Raw genomic sequence first — 18,242 nt, 5'->3', positions numbered from 1 at the left:
CATGCAGCCAAGCACGAGGTGGCAAGCCACATGGCTGCCACCAATCCACCCAAGTAAGTGGTGGCATTCCACTAACTTCAATTTCCCAATTTTGCACTTTAGTCCCTTCAGTTATCAAAAACAAAACCCATAATTGCCCATTAGTCCTTTAGGTTTTCATAACCCTAATCAGTCCCTAAGAACCTAATAAGCATGTTTAAGTCATTAACTAATCCCACTTAACCTTAATAAAAGTTTAATTCATAATTAAACATGATTAACACTAAACAAGTTTTAACATCTAATTAAGCAAGCTTAAAGTTAAGAACTAAAATAATCATTATTGCCTATTTAATTCATTAGTACTAGGTGTTACAATAAAGGTGACGGTGATGGTAACGGTCACGGTAATGCTAACGGTAACAGTAACAATAACGATAATGATAACGGGGACAGTAAAGGTAATGGTGACGATGACGGTAACAGTAACTATCACTTTAACGGTTATGGTGACGGTAAAGGTAATGTTAACAGTAATAGTAAGGGTGACGGTCACGGTAATGTTAACGGTAACAGTAACAATAACGAAAATGATAACGGAGACAATAAAGGTAATGGTGACGATGACGGTAATGGTAATGGTTACGATAACAGTTATTATAACGGTAACAGTAACTATCACTTTAACGGTTATGGTGACGGTAAAGGTAATGTTAACAGTAATAGTAAGGGTGACGGTCACGGTAATGTTAACAGTAACAGTAACAATAACGAAAATGATAATGGGGACAGTAAAGGTAATGGTGACGATGACGGTAATGGTAACGGTTACGATAACAGTGATTATGACAGTAACAGTAACTATCACTTTAACGGTAAAGGTAATGTTAACAGTAACAGTAAGGGTGACGGTAATAGTAACGGTAACGGTGATGGTAACAATGACAGTGACAAATAATGATGACGGTTATTGTAATGGATACAGTAACGATCACGGTATCGGTAACAGTTACTATGACGGTAACAATAACGGATGCATTAACAATAACGGTAACGGTGATGGTAACAATAATGGTCACGGTGACAGTAACAATATCGCGAATGGTAACGGTAATAAGCTCAATGAAAGGAACAAACTAATATGCTTTAAATGAACTAAGAATGAACATAGAATGGAATCTTAATGATGCGAAAAAAAAGGAACAAAGAAATAAGATTTAGATGGAATGTAGGATGGCATTGAAATGATGGGAAACCTTAGGAGGCAAGAATGAACATAGATAAAGCCTAGTATGTCATGAAATGATTAGAAACCAAAGGAATAATAAAACCTAGGATTGCTTCCCAATGATTGGAAACTGAAGGAACTTATAATGAGCAATAGATAGAACCTAGGATGGGGTCCCAATGATGAGAAACCAATGGAACAATTGAAAAACCATAGATAGAGCTTTGGATGACTTCCCAATGATTGGAAATCGAAGGAACTAACAAAGAACCTATACAGAACGCAAGATGGAATCCCAATGTTGGGATACAAAAGGAACATAGATAGAAACTACGATGGTGTCACAACGATGAGAAACAAAAGAAACAATCGACTAATCCTAGGTATAACATAGGATGACATTCCAATGATTGGAAACCAAATGAACAAACATAGATAGAACTTAGGATGGCATCCCAGTGATGAAAAACAAAAGGAAAAATAAATAAATAAGCTTCAGATAGAAACTAGGCTGACATCACAATCATGGAAAACTAAAGAACCTAAGGACGACGATATATAGATCCAAGAATGGTGTCCCAATGATGATGAGTCAAAAGAACAAATGAATAAGCTTAGATAAAACCTAAGATGACATCCCAATGATGGGAAACGAAGGGAACTAAGAATGAAAATAGATAGAACTAAGAATAGGGTTCCATTGATGAGCAATCGAATAAGCTTAGATAGACCCTACGACAGCATCCCAATGATGGGAAACCAATGGAACATAATGCGGTGTCCTAAAGATGAGAAACAAATAAGCTTAGATAGAATCTAGGATGACTTCCCCAATGAATGAAAACCAAAGGAAATAACATTGAACAAAGACAAAAGCCTCAGATAGCATCAAAATGTTTGGAAACCAAAGGAACATAGATAGAAGCTAGGATGGAGTCACAACAATGAGAAACCAAAGAAACATTGACTAATCTTAGGTAGAACCTAGGATGGCATCCCAACTATCGAAGACCAAAGGAACTAAAATTGAACATACATAGAACCTTGGATGACGTCACAATGATTTGAAAGGAAGGGAACAAACACATAAGCTTGGATAGAATAAAAATAGATAGAAAAGAGAATGGCATTCCAATGATGAGCAATCAAAGGAACAAATGAATATGCTTTAGATGAACTAAGAATGAATGTAGATAGAACATAGGATGGAGTCTCAATGATGAGAACCAAAAGGAGCAAAGAAAAAAGCTTAAGATGGAAACTAGGATGGCATCCTAATGATGGGAAACCTTAGGAGTCAAGAATGAACATAGATAAAGCCTAGGATGGCGTGCTAATTACGAGAAACGAAAGGAACAAACAAATAAGCATGGATAGAACCTAGGATAGCTTCTCAATGATTGGACATCGAAGGAAGTTACAAAGAGCATATATAGAGCCTAGGATGGGGTCTCAATGATGAGAAATCAAAGGAACAAATGAACAACCATAGATAGAGCTTAGGATGACTTCCCAATGATTGGAAATCAAAGGAACTAACAATGAACCCATACAAAATGTATGATGGCATCTCAATGTTTGGAAACCAAAGGAACTAAGAACGAACATAGATACAAACTACGATGGCGTCACAATAATGAGAAATGAAAGAAACAATTGACTAATCCTAGGTAAAACATAGGATGACATTCCAATGATTGGAAACCAAATGAACGGAAATTCAACATAGATAGAACCTAGGATGGCATCCCAGTGATGAAAAACAAAAGGAACAAATAAATAAGCTTTAGATAGAAACTAGAACCTACGATGGTATCCCAATGATGGGAAACCAATGGACCTAAGAATGAACATAGATAGAACATAAGGTGAAATCCTAAAGATGAGAAACGAATAAGCTTAGATCGAACCTTGGATGGCTTAGATGAACAAAAGGAACTACAATGGCTTAGATCGAACATAGATAGAACATAATGTGCATAGATTGAACCTATGATTATGTCCCAATGTTGAGAAACCAAAAGAATAAACGAATAACCGTAGACAGAACCTACAATGACTTCCCAATGAATGGAACGAACATAGGTAGAAACCAAGATGCTGTCACAACAATGACAAACCAAAGAAACAACCGATTAATCTTAGGTAGAACCTAGGATGCCATCCCAACTATCAAAAACCAAAAGGAACTAAAATTGAACATACATAGAACCTAGGATCACGTCCTTGTGATAAGAAAGTAAAGGAATAAACGAATAAGCTTAGATAAAACCTAGGATGAACTCAGAATGAACATAGGGATGAGTCTCAATGATTAGAACCAAAAGGAGCAGAGAAATAAGCTTTAGATGGAAATTAGGATGGCATCCTAATGATGGGAAACCTTAGGAGGCAAGAATGAACATAGATAAAACCTAGGATGGTGTGCTAATGATGAGAAACGAAAGGAACATAGATAATGCATGGATAGAACCTACCATAGCTTCTCAATGATTGGAAACCGAAGGAACTTACAATGAGCATAGATAAAGACGAGGACAGGATCCCAATGATGAGAAATCAAGGGAGTAAATGAACAACCATAGATAGAGCTTAGGATAACTTCCCAATGATTGAAAATAAGAGGAACCACTAATGAACCTTTATAGAATGTAGGATGGCATCCAAATGTTTGGAAACCAAAGGAACTAAGAATGAACATAAACAGAAACTACGATGGCGTTACAATGATGAGAAACAAAAGAAACAATTGACTGAAACCAAAAGAACAAATATTCAACATAGTTAGAACCTAGGATGGCGTTCCGGTGATGAAAAAAAAAAAGAACAAAGAAATAAGCTTTAGATTGAAACCAAAGGAAATAACACTGAACATAGAAAAAAACCTTGGATAGAAACTAGGATGGCATCCCATTGATGGTGCCACAACGATGAGAAGTCAAAGAAACAACCGACTAATCTTAGATATAACCTTGGATGGCATCCCAACTATGGAACCAAAGTAACTAAAATTGAACATACATAGAACCTAGGATGACGTCCCAGTGATGAGAACAAAAGGAACAAATGAATAAGCTTAAATAGAACCTAGGCTCACATCCTAATAATAGGACACTAAAGGAACTGAGAATGAAAATAGATAGAACTAAGATTGACATTCCAATGATGAGCAATCAAAGGATGACATCCCAATGGTGGGAAATCGAAGGAAGTAAAAATGAACGTAGATAGAAACTAGGATGTTGCCTTAACAATTAGAAACCAAAGGTACTAAGAATGAACATAGATAGGAACTAGGATGGCATCGAAACGAGGAGAAAGCAAAGGAACATATGCATAAGATTAGATAGAACCTAGGATGTGCATCCTAGTGATGTGAAACCAAAGTAACTATTAATGAGTATTATATAGATTGTAGGATGGCGTCACATTGATCAACAACCAAAGGAATGAAGAAATAAGAAGACATAAAAACTCGGATCACATCCTAATGAATGGGAACCTTAGAAAGTAGAATGAACAAACATAGAACCTAGAATGGCAATGCAACAAAATGAAGCTTGGGCACAAATAATTTACCTTAGATAGAACCTATGATGACATCGCAATAATTGGAAACCAAAGGACTATCAATGAACATTGACAAACCCTAGGGTGGCATCCAAGTATTGGACCCAAAGGAATTAAGCACAAACATACATAGAAACTAAGACGATGTCACAATGATGAGAAACTAAACAAATAGCCTTAGATAGATCATTGGATGGCTTCCCAATGATTCAAAACTAAAGGAACTAACAATAAACATAGCCAGAACCTAGGACGGAGTCCAAATGTTGGGAAATCAAAGGAACTAAGAACGAACATAGAAATTAGGGTGGCGTTTCAACAATGAGAACCCAAAGAAACAACCAGCTAAGCTGAGGTAGAAACCTATGATTGCATCTACACGATTAGAAACTAAGGAATTAACTTTGAACATAGATAGAAGCTAGAAAGCCGTCCCAGTTATGGAAAACCAAAGGAAAAAACAATTACATCACAATGATGAAAAACTGAAGAAGCTAAGGACAAAGATAGATGGATCCGTGAATGGTGTCCCAATGATGATGAGAAACGAAAGGAAATAAGAATGGGGTTCCAATTATGAGCAATCGAATAAGCTTAGATATAACCTAAGACGACATCCTAATGGTGGGAAACCAATGGAACTAAGAATGAACATAGATAGAATATAAGGTGGTGTCCTAAAGATGAGAAACAAAAGGAAGAAATGAACAAGAATAGATCGAACTTTGGATGAATTCTGTAATACCTAGTACTAATGAATTGAATAGGCAATAGTAATTATCTTAGTACTTAACTTTAAACGTGCTTAATTAGATGTTAAAGCTAGTTTAGTGCTAATCTTGTTTAATTATGAATTAAACTTTGATTAAGGTTATATGGGATTAGTTAATGACTTAAGCATGCTTATTAGGTTCTTAGGGGCTTATTAGAGTTATGGAAACCTAAAAGACTAATGGGCAAGTAAGTTTAAAATTGGTAAATTTGGAGGACTAAAGTGTAATTATGGAAAGTTGGGGTTGGTGGCAGCCATGTGACCTGCCACCTCCTACTTGGCTGCATGGAGACCCTTTATAAAGGTCTGCAGCTTGTTTTGCAGCATTTCACCTGTATCAGCTTGGGTTAGAGAGAGGATCTAGAGAGAGAAAGTGATGATTTGAGGTAAGCAAGTTGTTTAATTTAGTTATTTTGTTCTAATGGTATGTTGAAACAAATTTACAGTAAAATTTGTGTAAAAGTTGAGTTTAATTAGCTATAAACATGTTTTAGTTAAAAATCACAATTAATTAAGGATTAAAGTGTTTAGCTTAAGTATTATAGATTAGTAAACATGCAATTAAAATTTAGACATTTGGGACTTGTTAATGGGTTAGGCTTTAAGGAAAAAAATCAAAACAATTAGTGCTTGGTAATTAATTGGAGAATATGAGAATTACAAATTAATAACAGTAAGTTGTTGAAAATTAGTAAGAAAGGAAAATTTCATAAATTTTAATGGTTACGAAGCCTAAATTATGTTGTTTAATTTTAGTTCCTTGTGATTGGTAAATATCACCAACATAAACCTTCCTTGAGTTCATTTAGGGAGTGTGATTTCACGAGTCTTATTAAGGCATCTTTTTCCATTATGTTGTTTAAGACGTCTCCCTTCATTCAATTAATTTATGGCATCCACTTTCCTTATCTATGTTTAGATCATTCATCTTCATAGAGATTTTTAATTCATTCCCTTTCCTAGAGTTTGTTTAGACCATCCAGTAGCTTGTTTAGTGCAACTTCATTTCTTAAGGTTTTCTAGCACAACCGCTTTTGCTGGGATTGGGCATACCCCTTGGTAGAGTTTGTTTGTGGCATGCCCTTTCTATGAGAATAAGTGAATCCCACTTCTTAATGTTCATTTACGACGTTCTTCTTCCATTGGCTTTTTAAGGGCATCCCACTTACTTGAATTTACTTAGAGCAGGTTCTATCTAAGCTAATTCATTTGTTCTTTTGAATGCTCATCATTGGACCATAATTCTTGGTTCCCTTTAGTTACCTGTTATTGGGTTACTATCCTAGTTTTAATCTAAGTTTATTCGTTTGTTCCTCTGGTTTCTCATCACTTAGATGTCATCTTAGGTTCTATCTATATCCAATTTGAGTTAATTTTCTGTCCGATCATTTGCATACAAAGCCTAGGTTCAACCTAAGCTTAGTTGGTTGTTTGTTATGTTTCTCATCATTATGATGTCATCCTAGCTTCTATATAGGTTTGTTCTTATTTCCTTTGTGTTCCAAATATTTGGATGCAATCCTAGGTTCGGCCTATGTTCAATGTTCTTTCTTTTGGTTTCCCATCATCGCGAACTATCTAAGCTTATTCGTGTGTTCCTTTGGTTTCTCATAATTAAGATGCCATCCTATGAATTTGTTTAAGGGTATGCCCTATTCCTTGAGTATGTTCAGGACATCCTCCTTCCTTGAGTTGTTTCGGGCATCCCCTTCCTTAAGTTTGTTTAGGGTATTCTCCTTCATTGAGTTTATTTAGGGCATCCTCTTTGCTCAAGTGTTATTAGGGTATTCACATTGCAAGATTTTTTTAGGACATTCCTCTTCATTGGGCTATCAAACTACCTTGATTTACTTTAGTCCATCACCCTTCCTTCAGTTTCTTAGGTCATCCATCTTTATGGAGTTTTTTTTAATTCATTCCCTTTCCTAGAGTTTATTTAGACTAGCCAACTTCCTTCAATTCTTTTAGGGATTACTTAGCAGACTCCCACTTCCTTTAGTGTAGTAGGGCATCCCCATCCAGTAGTTTGTTTAGCGCAAACTCCCCATTTGGTAGAGTTTTATTGTGGCATGCCCTTTCTATGAGTCTTATTAGTGAATCCTCCTTCGTAATGTTCATTTACGACATTTTTCTTCCATTGGCTTTTTAAGGGCATCCCGCTTACTCGAATTTGGTTAGAGCATCCCCTTTCCTTGACTTTATTTTGAGAATTCCCTTCATTAAGTTTATTAAAGGCATCGTTTAGGGCATCCCACTTCTTTAAGTTTATTTTAGGGTATCCTTGTCCTTCACCTCATAATCAGGATATCATCCTAGGTTCTATCTAAACATAATCATTTGTTCCCGAGATTGCTCATCATTGGAACGCCATTCATAGTTCGTTTTATTTTCATTCTTAGTTTGTTTAATTTCATATCATTGAGATGTTGTCCTAGGTTCTAAGCTATTTCGTTTGTTCTTTTGCTTGCTCATCATTGGACCATAATTCTTGGTTCTATCTCTGTTCATTCTTAGTTCCTTTAGTTCCGTCGTCATTGGGTTACTATCCTAGTTTTAATCTAAGTTTATTCGTTTGTTCCTTTGATTTCTCATTACTATCTATATCCATTTTAATCTAAGTTTATTTGTTTGTTCCTCTGATTTCTCATTACTATCTATATCCATTTTAATCTAAGTTTATTCGTTTGTTCCTCTGATTTCTCATTACTATCTATATACAATTTGAGTTAATTTTGTGTCTGATCATCTACATACCATCCTAGGTTCTGCCTAAGCTTAGTTGGTCGTTTGTTATGTTTCTCATCATTGTGATGTCATCGTACCTTCTATCTAGGTTTGTTCTTAGTTCCTTTGGGTTCCAAACAATTGGATGAAATCCTAGGTTCGTCCTATGTTCATTGTTTGTTCCTTTGGTTTCCCATCATTGTGAACTATCTAAGCTTATTCGTATGTTTCTTTTGTGTCTCATAATTAGGACGCCATCATATGAGTTTGTTTAAGGGTATGCCTTACTCCTTCAGTTTGTTAAGGACATCCTCCTTCCTTGTGTTGTTTTAGGGCGTCCTCTTCCTTAAATTTGTTTAGGTTATTCCCCTTCATTGAGTTTGTTTAGGGCATCCTCTTTCCATGAGTGTTATTAGGGTATTCACATTCCTCTATTTTTTTTATGACATTCCTCTTCATTGGGCTATCAAACTACCTTGATTTACTTTAGTCCGACACTCTTCCTTCAGTTTCTTAGGTCATCCATCTTCGTGGAGATTTTTAATTCATACCCTTTCCTAGAGTTTGTTTAGACCAACCAACTTCCTTCAATTCTTTTATGGCATACCCTTTCCTAGGGATTACTTAGCAGACTCCCACTTCCTTTACTGTAGTAGGGCATCCCCATCCAGTAGTTTATTTAGCGCAATTCCATTTCTTGAGGTTTTTTAGCACAACCGTTTTTGTTAGGATTGGGCATCCCCCCTTTGGTAGAGTTGGTTTGTGGCATGCCCTTTCTATAAGTCTTATTAGTGAATGCCCCTTCTTAATGTTCATTTACGACGTTCTTCTTCCATTAGCTTTTGAAGGGCAATCCCGCTTACTCGATTTTGCTTAGAGCATCCCCCTTCCTTGACTTTGTTTAGAGAATTCCCTTCATTAAGTTTATTAAGGGCATCGTTTAGGGCATCCCCCTTCCTTAAGTTTGTTAAGGGTATCTCTCGTCCTTCACCCCATAATCAGGATGTCATCCTATGTTTTATCTAAACATAATCATTTGTTCTTGAGATTTCTCATCATTTAAATGCCATTCACAGTTCTATTAATTTTCACTCTTAGTTTGTTTAGTTTCACATCATTGAAAGGCCATCCTAGGTTCTATCTAAGCTAATTCGTTTGTTCTTTTGATTGCTCATCATTGGACCACAATTCCTCGTTCTATCTCTATTCATTCTTAGTTCCTTTAGTTACCCATCATTGGGTTACTATCCTAGTTTTAATCTAAGTTTATTTGTTTGTTCCTCTTATTTCTCATCACTCTAACGTCATCCTAGGTTCTACCTAAGCTTAGTTGGTTGTTTGTTATGTTTCTTATCTTTGTGATGTCATCCTAGTTTCTTATCTCTATTCATTCTTTGTTCCTTTAGGTACCCGTCATTGGGTTACTATCCTTGTCACACCCTGGTTTTTTTTTTTTTTTTTGGTTATTCAAAGTAAAAAATTGATAATATAAGTGCTCTAAAAAATATGGGGATACAAATATTAAAATGTTGAGTTCCTGCTTGAATTTGTTCAAAAAGAGGATACGCAAAACCTGTTATAAAGATTACATCCTATATTAAACTTAAATATGTTTTGTTTCATAAAAGAAACTTGTACTACATTAATATATGTATGTATATTACATAATTCCTACAAAAAGATTCAATTTTTGATACAAAAGGTAAGGCCTCGAAAGACTTTCAATGCGAGCAAACAACATCCAATCACAGTAAAGCATTGTTCAAGCATTATTTTGTGCATAGGTCTTCTGACCTGCATCTAAAGGTGGTAGGAATAGGGCGAGTTCACAACTCAGTAGGAAAGTTTATAACCATCCTAAGCATACCCTTAAAAACCTTGAATTACACGTTTAATAACATGCATGATAATCATTGCTAGTTTCATCTTTGGTTTTCCTCATCCATCTTTCCACAACTGATAAACTACTAACCCCCACCAATCTACACATCAAATATCAATGCTCTACAAGATACTCAATCAATATAATAGTGACTATTCTGGGATAACACCCAAGGGCAAGTCATGTCTCGTGTCTTTTGGGAGTCATACCCAAGGGCAGGACCAACATCGTGTCTTTAGGGACTAAAACCTAGGGGCAAGACCAACCCCATACACCCATATCGGAGTGTCTTCCTCAAGGGCTTTAGGGACTTTCACCCACGGTCCCACATAAACAATATATCAAATGATAATGCCTGTAGCATTACATAGACACATCCCACCAATCAATTCTCTGAATATCATATGTGATAATGCTATATCCTTCTTGCAATGAAACTACACCATGAACCATTTCGACAACATAGAACCATGAATCTTTATACCAATATATGTTCCAATATCATGGTAACATTTTAATGCAATAAACCGAGATACAATGACACATTTTATGAAATCATAAAAAGAACATGAAATTCCAACAAATTATTCAAGGAATGAAATCAGATACACCATAAAATAGCATAAAATACCCTACCTTACACTAGTTTCCTTTTTGTGTTTCTTCTATGTAGGCAATCTTTGCCTATTATGAGGAACTAAAATGAAACAACATAATTTAGGTTTCCTAACTATTATAATTTATTCAATTAAAACTTTTGAAATTTTCCTTTCTTACTAAATTTAAACAACTTTCATGATGTTATTGGTGTAAGGTAGGGAATTTTATGCTATTCCATGATGTATTTGATTTCTTTCCTTGAATCATTTGTTGGGATTTCACGTTATGTAGGCTACGTTTGTTGTTAGTTTCAAATCATTGGGAAGCCATCCAAAGATCTCTCTAAGGATATTTGTTTAGTTTCTCATCATTGTGTTGCCATCCTAATTTCTATGTATGTTTGTTCTGAATTCCTTTGGGTTCCAAACATTTGGATGCCATCCTAGGTTTTGTCTATGATCTTTGATAGTTCCTTTAGTTTCCAATTATTGTGAAGTCATCATAGATTCTATCTAAGATAAATTATTTGTTCCCTAGTTTCCTATTATTGCAATGCCATTCTAGGTTTTATGTTTGATCATTCTTACTTCCTAAGGTTCCCATTCATTAGGATGTCATCTGAGTTTTTAATTCTTCATTCCTTTGGTTGGTTATCAATGTGACGCCATCCTTCAATCTATATATATTCATTCGTAGTTACTTTGGTTTCACATCACTGTGATGCCTTCCTAGGTTCTATCTAATCTTGTGCTTATGTTCCTTTGCCTTCTCCTTGTTTTGATGCCATCCTAGTTTGTATCTATGTTCATTCTTAGTTCCTTTGGTTTCTAATCGTTGGGGCAATATCCTAGTTTCTACTATGTTCTTTGTTAGATCCTTCGGTTTCCCACCATTGGGATGTCATCCTTTGATTGCTCATCATTGGAACGTCAATCTCAGTTGTATCTATTTTCATTCTTAGTTCCTTTAGTGTCCTACCATTAGGATGTGCTCCTAGGTTCTATTTAAGCTTATTCATTTGTTCCTTTTGTTTCTCATCACTAGAACGTTATCCTAGGTTCTATGTATGTTCAATTTTAGTTACTTTGGTTTCCAATAATTGGGATGCCATCCTAGGTTCTACCTAAGATTAGTCGGTTGTTTCTTTGGCTTCTCATCGTTGTGACACCATCAATGGGATGCCATCCTTGTTTCTATTCAAGGTTTTTATCTAAAGCTTATTTCTTCATTCCTTTTGTTTTTCATCACCGGAACACCATCCTAGGTTCTAACTATGTTGAATTTTTGTTCATTTGGTTTCCAATCATTAGAATGTGATCCTATGTTCTACCAAGGATTAGTCAATTGTTTCTTTGATTTCTCATCATTGTCACGCCATCGTGGTTTCTGTCTATGTTCATTCTTAGTTCCTTTGGTTTCCAAACATTTGGATGCCATCCTACGTTCTATAGGTTCATTGTTCGTTCCTCTTATTTTCAATCATTGGGAAGTCATCCTAAGCTCTATCTATGGTTGTTCATTTGTTCCCTTGATTTGTCATCATTGGGAACCCGTCCTAGGCTCTATCTATGCTCATTGTAAGTTCCTTCGATTTCCAATCGTTGAGAAGCTATCCTAGGTTCTATCCATGCTTATTTGTTTGTTCCTTTCATTTCTCATCATTAGCACGCTATCCTAGGCTTTATCTACGTTAATTCTTCCCTCCTAAGGTTTCCCATCATTAAGATGCAATCCTAGTTTCCATCTAAAACTTATTTCTCTGCTCCTTTCGGTTCTCATCATATGTTCATTCTTTGTTCATCTAAAGCATATTTCCTTTGATTGCTTTGTAGGATCTATCTATGGTTATTCGTTTATTCTTTTGGTTTCTCAACATTGGAACATAATCATAGGTTCAATCTATGCTTATTCGTTTCTCCTCTTAAGGACACCACCTTATATTCTGTCTATGTTCATTCTTAGTTCCATTGGGATGCCATCTTAGGTTTTAATTTCTATCTAAAGCTTATTTATTTGTTCCTTTTGTTTTTCATCTTAGGTTCTATCTATGTTGAATTTCCGTTCATTTGGTTTCCAATTAGTGGAATGCCTATGTTCTACCTAGGATTAGTCAATTGTTTCTTTCGTTTCTCATTGGTTTGATGCCATCATAGTTTGTATCTATGTTCGTTCTTACTTCCTTTGGTTTCCAAACATTGGGATGCCATCCTACTTTCCATCTAAAGCTTATTTCTTTGTTCCTTTTGTTTCTCATCATTGAGAACGCCATTCTTGGTTCTATATATTTTCATTATCAGTTCCTTTAGTTTTCCATGCTGGAGATGTCATCCTAGCTTTTATCTAAACTTATTCGTTTGTTCCTTTCCTTTCCCATCACTAGGACATCATCCTAAGTTCTACTTATGTTCAATTTTGGTTCCTTATTTGTTCTAATCATTGGGATGCCATCCTAGTTCTAGCTAAGCTTAGTCGGTTGTTTCTTTGTTGTCTCATCGTTGTGATGCCAACCAAGTTTTTGCTTGAGTTCGTTTTTAGATCCTTTGGTTTCCAAACAATTGGATTCTATCCAAGATTTGTGTTTATGTTCAATGTCATATTCTTTGGTTACCTATCATTGTGAAGTCATCCTAGGTTCTCTCTAAGGCTATTTGTTTCTTCATTTGGCTTATAATCATTGAGACGTATCCTAGGTTAAATCTATGCTCATTGAAACTTCCTTTTGTTTCCCATCATTATGAATCTATCACACCCCTGTTTTTTTTTTCTTTCAAACTTTACAATTGATACTCAAGTATAAGTGTTTTGAAAAAAATATGGGGATTCAAAAATTTAAATGTCGAGTTTTTGCTCGATTTTGAGCAAAAAGAGAATATGCAAAACCTGTTATAAAGAGTACATTCTGTATTAATCTTTGTAACAGTTAGTTAACAAAATGTGATTCGTTTTACAAAAGAAACTTGTATTAAGTTAATTTACATATGCCAAAACCCCATGGTTCACTATGGGTAGCTCATACTACAAGTGTACCTGACAAGTATATATATATATTACATCATTCCTAAAAAAAGATTCAGTCTTTAACACAAAGGGAAAGTCTCAAAACACTTTCAATGCGAGCAAACAACATCCAATCAACAGTAAAGCAATGCTCAAGTGTTCTGACCTGCATTTTAAGGTGGAGGGGAAAGGGTGACTTCACAACTCAATAGGAAAGTTTATAACCATCCTAGACATACCCATAAAAACCTTGAATTAAACGTATAATAGCATGCATGATAAACATTTTATAATCATTAATAAATATCCAATCATATCAAACATGTACACATCAGATATCAATGTCCACAAGATACTCGGTCAATATAATAATAAATATTCTAGGACATCACTCGAGGGTAAGTCATACCCCGTGTCTTTTGGGACTCATACCCAAGGGCAGGACCAACCCCGTGTCTTTAGGGACTAAAACACAAGGGCAAGACCAACCCCATACACCTACATTAGAGTGTCTTCCTCGAGGGCTTTAGGGACTTTCACCCAAGGACCCACAATCCCACATAAACAATATATCAAAGGATAATGGCTATAGCACATAAACACTTCCTACCAATCAATTCTCTGAATATCATATGTGATTATTCCATATCCTTTGTGCAATGCAACCACACTATGAACAGTTTCCACAACACAAAACCATGAATCTTCATACCAATATACGTTCCAATATCATTGTAAGATTTCAATACAATAAACCAAGATGCAATGACACATTAAAACATTTTATGAAATCATAGAAATAACATGAAATTCCAATAAATGTTTCAAGGGAAGAAATCAGATACACCATAGAACAACATAAAATTCCCTACCTTGCACTAACTTCCCTTTGTGATTCTTCTATGTAGGTGATCTTTATCTATTACAGGGAACTAAAATAAAACAACATAATTTACGTTTCATAACCATTAAAATTTATGAAATTTTCCTTTCTTACTAATTTTTAACAACTTACTATTGTTAATTTTTAATTCTCATATTCTCCAATTAATTACCAATCACTAATTGTTTTGATTTTTTTCCCTTAAAGTCAAACCCATTAACAAGTCCCAAATGTCTAAATTTTAATCGCATGTTTACTAATATATAATACTTAAGCTAAAACACTTTAATCCTTGATTAATTGTGATTTTTAACTAAAACATGTTTATATCTAATTACACTCAACTTTTACACAAATTTTACTTTGAATTTGTTTCAACATACCATTAGGAACCAAAATAAACAAAAATTACTAAATTAAACAACTTGCTTACCTCAAATCTTCACTTTGTCTCTCTAGATCCTCTCTCTAACCCAAGTTGCTACAAGTGAAATGCTGCAAAACGAGCTACAGGCCCCTATAAAGGGTCTCCATGCAGCCAAGTAGGAGGTGGCAGGTCACATGGCTGCCACCAACCCCAACTTTCCATAATTGCACTCTAGTCCTCCAAATTAACCAATTTTAAACTTACTTGCCCATTAGTCTTTTAGGTTTTCATAACTCTAATAAGCCCCTAAGAACCTAATAAGCATGCTTAAGTCATTAACTAATCCCATATAACCTTAATCAAAGTTTAATTCATAATTAAATAAGATTAGCACTAAACCAGTTTTAACATCTAATTAAGCACGTTTAAAGGTAAGTACTAAGATAATCATTATTGCCTAATTAATTCATTAGTACTAGGTATTACAGAATCCATCCAAAGTTTGATCTATTCTTATTCATTTCTTCCTTTTGTTTCTCATCTTTAGAACACCACCTTATGTTCTATCTATGTTCATTCTTAGTTCCACTGGTTTCCCACCGTTAGGATGTTGTCTTAGGTTATATATTTAAGCTTATTCGATTGCTCATCATTGGAACCCCATTCTTATTTCCTTTCGTTTCTCATCATCATTGGGACACCATTCATGAATCCATCTATCTTCGTCCTTAGCTTCTTTAGTTTTCCATCATTGTGATGTAATTATTTTTTCCTTTGGTTTGCCATAACCGAGACGGCTTTCTAGCTTCTATCTATGTTCAAAGTTAGTTCCTTCTGTTTCTGATCGTGGAGATGCAATATTAGGTTTCTACCTCAGCTTAGCTGGTTGTTTCTTTGGGTTCTCATTGTTGAAACGCCACCCTAGTTTCTATCTATATTCGTTCTTAGTTCCTTTGGTTTCCCAACATTTGGATTCCGTCCTAGGTTCTGGCTATGTTTATTGTTAGTTCCTTTAGTTTCGAATCATTGGGAAGCCATCCAAGGATCTATCTAAGGTTATTTGTTTAGTTTCTCATCATTGTGACACCATCCTAGTTTCTATGTATGTTTGTGCTTAATTCCTTTGGGCTCCAAACATTTGGATGCCATCCTAGGTTTCGTCTATGTTCATTGATAGTACTTTGGTTTCCAATTATTGTGAAGTCATCATAGGTTCCCTAGTTTCATTTTGCTGCATTGCCATTCTAGGTTCTATGTTTGTTCATTCTTACTTCCTAAGGTACCCATTCATTAGGATGTGATCCGAGTTTTTATGTCTTCTTATTTCTCCATTCCTTTGGTTGTTGATCAATGTGACACCATCCTACAATCTATATATATTCATTCGTAGTTACTTTGGTTTCACATCACTGAGATGCCATTCTAGGTTCTATCTAATCTTATGTGTATGTTCCTTTGCTTTCTCCTCGTTCATATCTATGTTCATTCTTAGTTCCTTTGGTTTCTAATTGTTAAGGCAACATCCTAGTTTCTATCTTTGTTCATTGTTACTTCCTTCGGTTTCCCACCATTGGGATGTCATCCTTTGATTGCTCATCATTGGAATGTCAATCTTAGTTCTATCTATTTTCATTCTCAGTTCCTTTAGTGTCCTATCATTAGGATGTGATCCTAGGTTCTATTTAAGCTTATTCATTTGTTCCTTTTGTTCTCATTGTTGGGACGTCATCCTAGGGTCTATGTATGTTCAATTTTAGTTACTTTGGTTTCCGATAGTTGGGATACCATCCTAGTTTCTATCCAATGTTTTTTTCTATGTTCAATGTTATTTCCTTTGGTTTCGATCTAAAGCTTATTTCTTTGTTCCTTTTTTTTTTTCATCACCAGAATGCCATTTTGGTTTCCAATCAGTAGAATGTGATCCTATGTTCTACCAAGGATTAGTCGATTGTTTCTCATCATTGTGACACCATCATAGTTTTTGTTTATGTTCAATCTTAGTTCCAAACATTTGAATGCCATCCTATGTTCTATATAGGTTCATTGTTGGTTCCTCTGATTTTCAATCATTGGGAAGTCATCCTAAGCTCTATCTATGGTTGTTCATTTGTTCCCTTGATTTGTCATCATTGGGATCCCATCCTCGGCTCTATCTATGCTCATTGTAAGTTCCTTCGGTTTCCAATCATTGAGAAGCTATCGTAGGTTCTATCCATGCTTTATCTATGTTCCTTTTAGTTTCTCATCATTAGCACGCCATCCTAGGCTTTATCTATGTTCATTCTTGCCTCCTAAGGTTTCCCATCATTAGGATGCCATCCTAATTTCCATCAAAAGCTTATTTCTCTGCTCCTTTCGGTTCTCATCATTGAGACTCATCCTAGGTTTTATCTAAGCTTATTCGTTTATTCCTTTGCTTTCTCATCACAAGGAAGTGATCCTAGGTTTTATGTATGTTCAATTTTAGTTCCTTTGGTTTCCAATAGTTAGGATGGCATCCTAGTTTCTACCTATGTTCGTTCCTAGTTCCTTTAATTTCCAAACATTTGGATACTATCCATGTTCAATGTTATTTCCTATGATTTCCATTCATTGGGAAGTCATTGTAGGTTCTATCTACGGTTATTCGTTTATTCTTTTGGTTTCTCAACATTAGGACGTAATCATAGGTTCAATCTATGCACATTATAAGTTCCTTTCGTTCATCTAAGCCATCTAAGGTTTGATCTAATTTGCTTTCCCTTTAAACTTATGTTTCTTCCTTTCGTTTCTCTTCTTTAGGACACCACCTTATGTTCAATCTATGTTCCTTTCGTTTCTCTTCTTTAGGACACCACCTTATGTTCAATCTATGTTCCTTTTGTTTCTCATCTTTAGTACACCACCTTATGTTCTATCTATGTTCCTTTCGTTTCTCATCTTTAGGACACCACCTTATGTTCTATCTATGTTCATTCTTAGTTCTATTGGTTTAACATCATTGGGATGCCATCATAGGTTCTAGTTTCTATCTAAAGCTTATTTATTTGTTCCTTTTGTTTTTCATCACTGGGACGCCATTCGAGGTTCTATCTGTGTTGAATTTTCGTTCATTTGGTTTCCGATAATTGGAATGTCATCCTATGTTCTACCTAGGATTAGTCAATTGTTTGTCATCATTGTGACACCATCGTAGTTTGTATCTATGTTCGTTCTTAGTTCCTTTGGTTTCCAAACATTGGGATGCCATCATACGTTCTG

At 35.3% G+C, this 18,242-nt stretch overlaps 1 protein-coding gene across 1 annotated transcript; it reads right to left on the bottom strand.

Annotated features, from left to right (window-relative positions):
- Window positions 1-319: 319 nt before the first annotated feature.
- Window positions 320-10,608, bottom strand: LOC117908240. The gene is made up of 3 exons (XM_034821868.1): window positions 10,531-10,608; window positions 926-1,115; window positions 320-846 (listed from the first exon to the last, which is right to left on the bottom strand). Exons 1-3 carry the CDS (start codon window positions 10,606-10,608, stop codon window positions 320-322), a joined length of 795 nt encoding a protein of 264 aa, XP_034677759.1.
- Window positions 10,609-18,242: the final 7,634 nt, after the last annotated feature.

The sequence above is a fragment of the Vitis riparia genome, chromosome 19 (genome assembly GCF_004353265.1).
Source record: "Vitis riparia cultivar Riparia Gloire de Montpellier isolate 1030 chromosome 19, EGFV_Vit.rip_1.0, whole genome shotgun sequence".
Lineage (NCBI taxonomy): Eukaryota > Viridiplantae > Streptophyta > Magnoliopsida > Vitales > Vitaceae > Vitis > Vitis riparia.
This window is presented reverse-complemented; position numbering and strand designations above follow the sequence as displayed.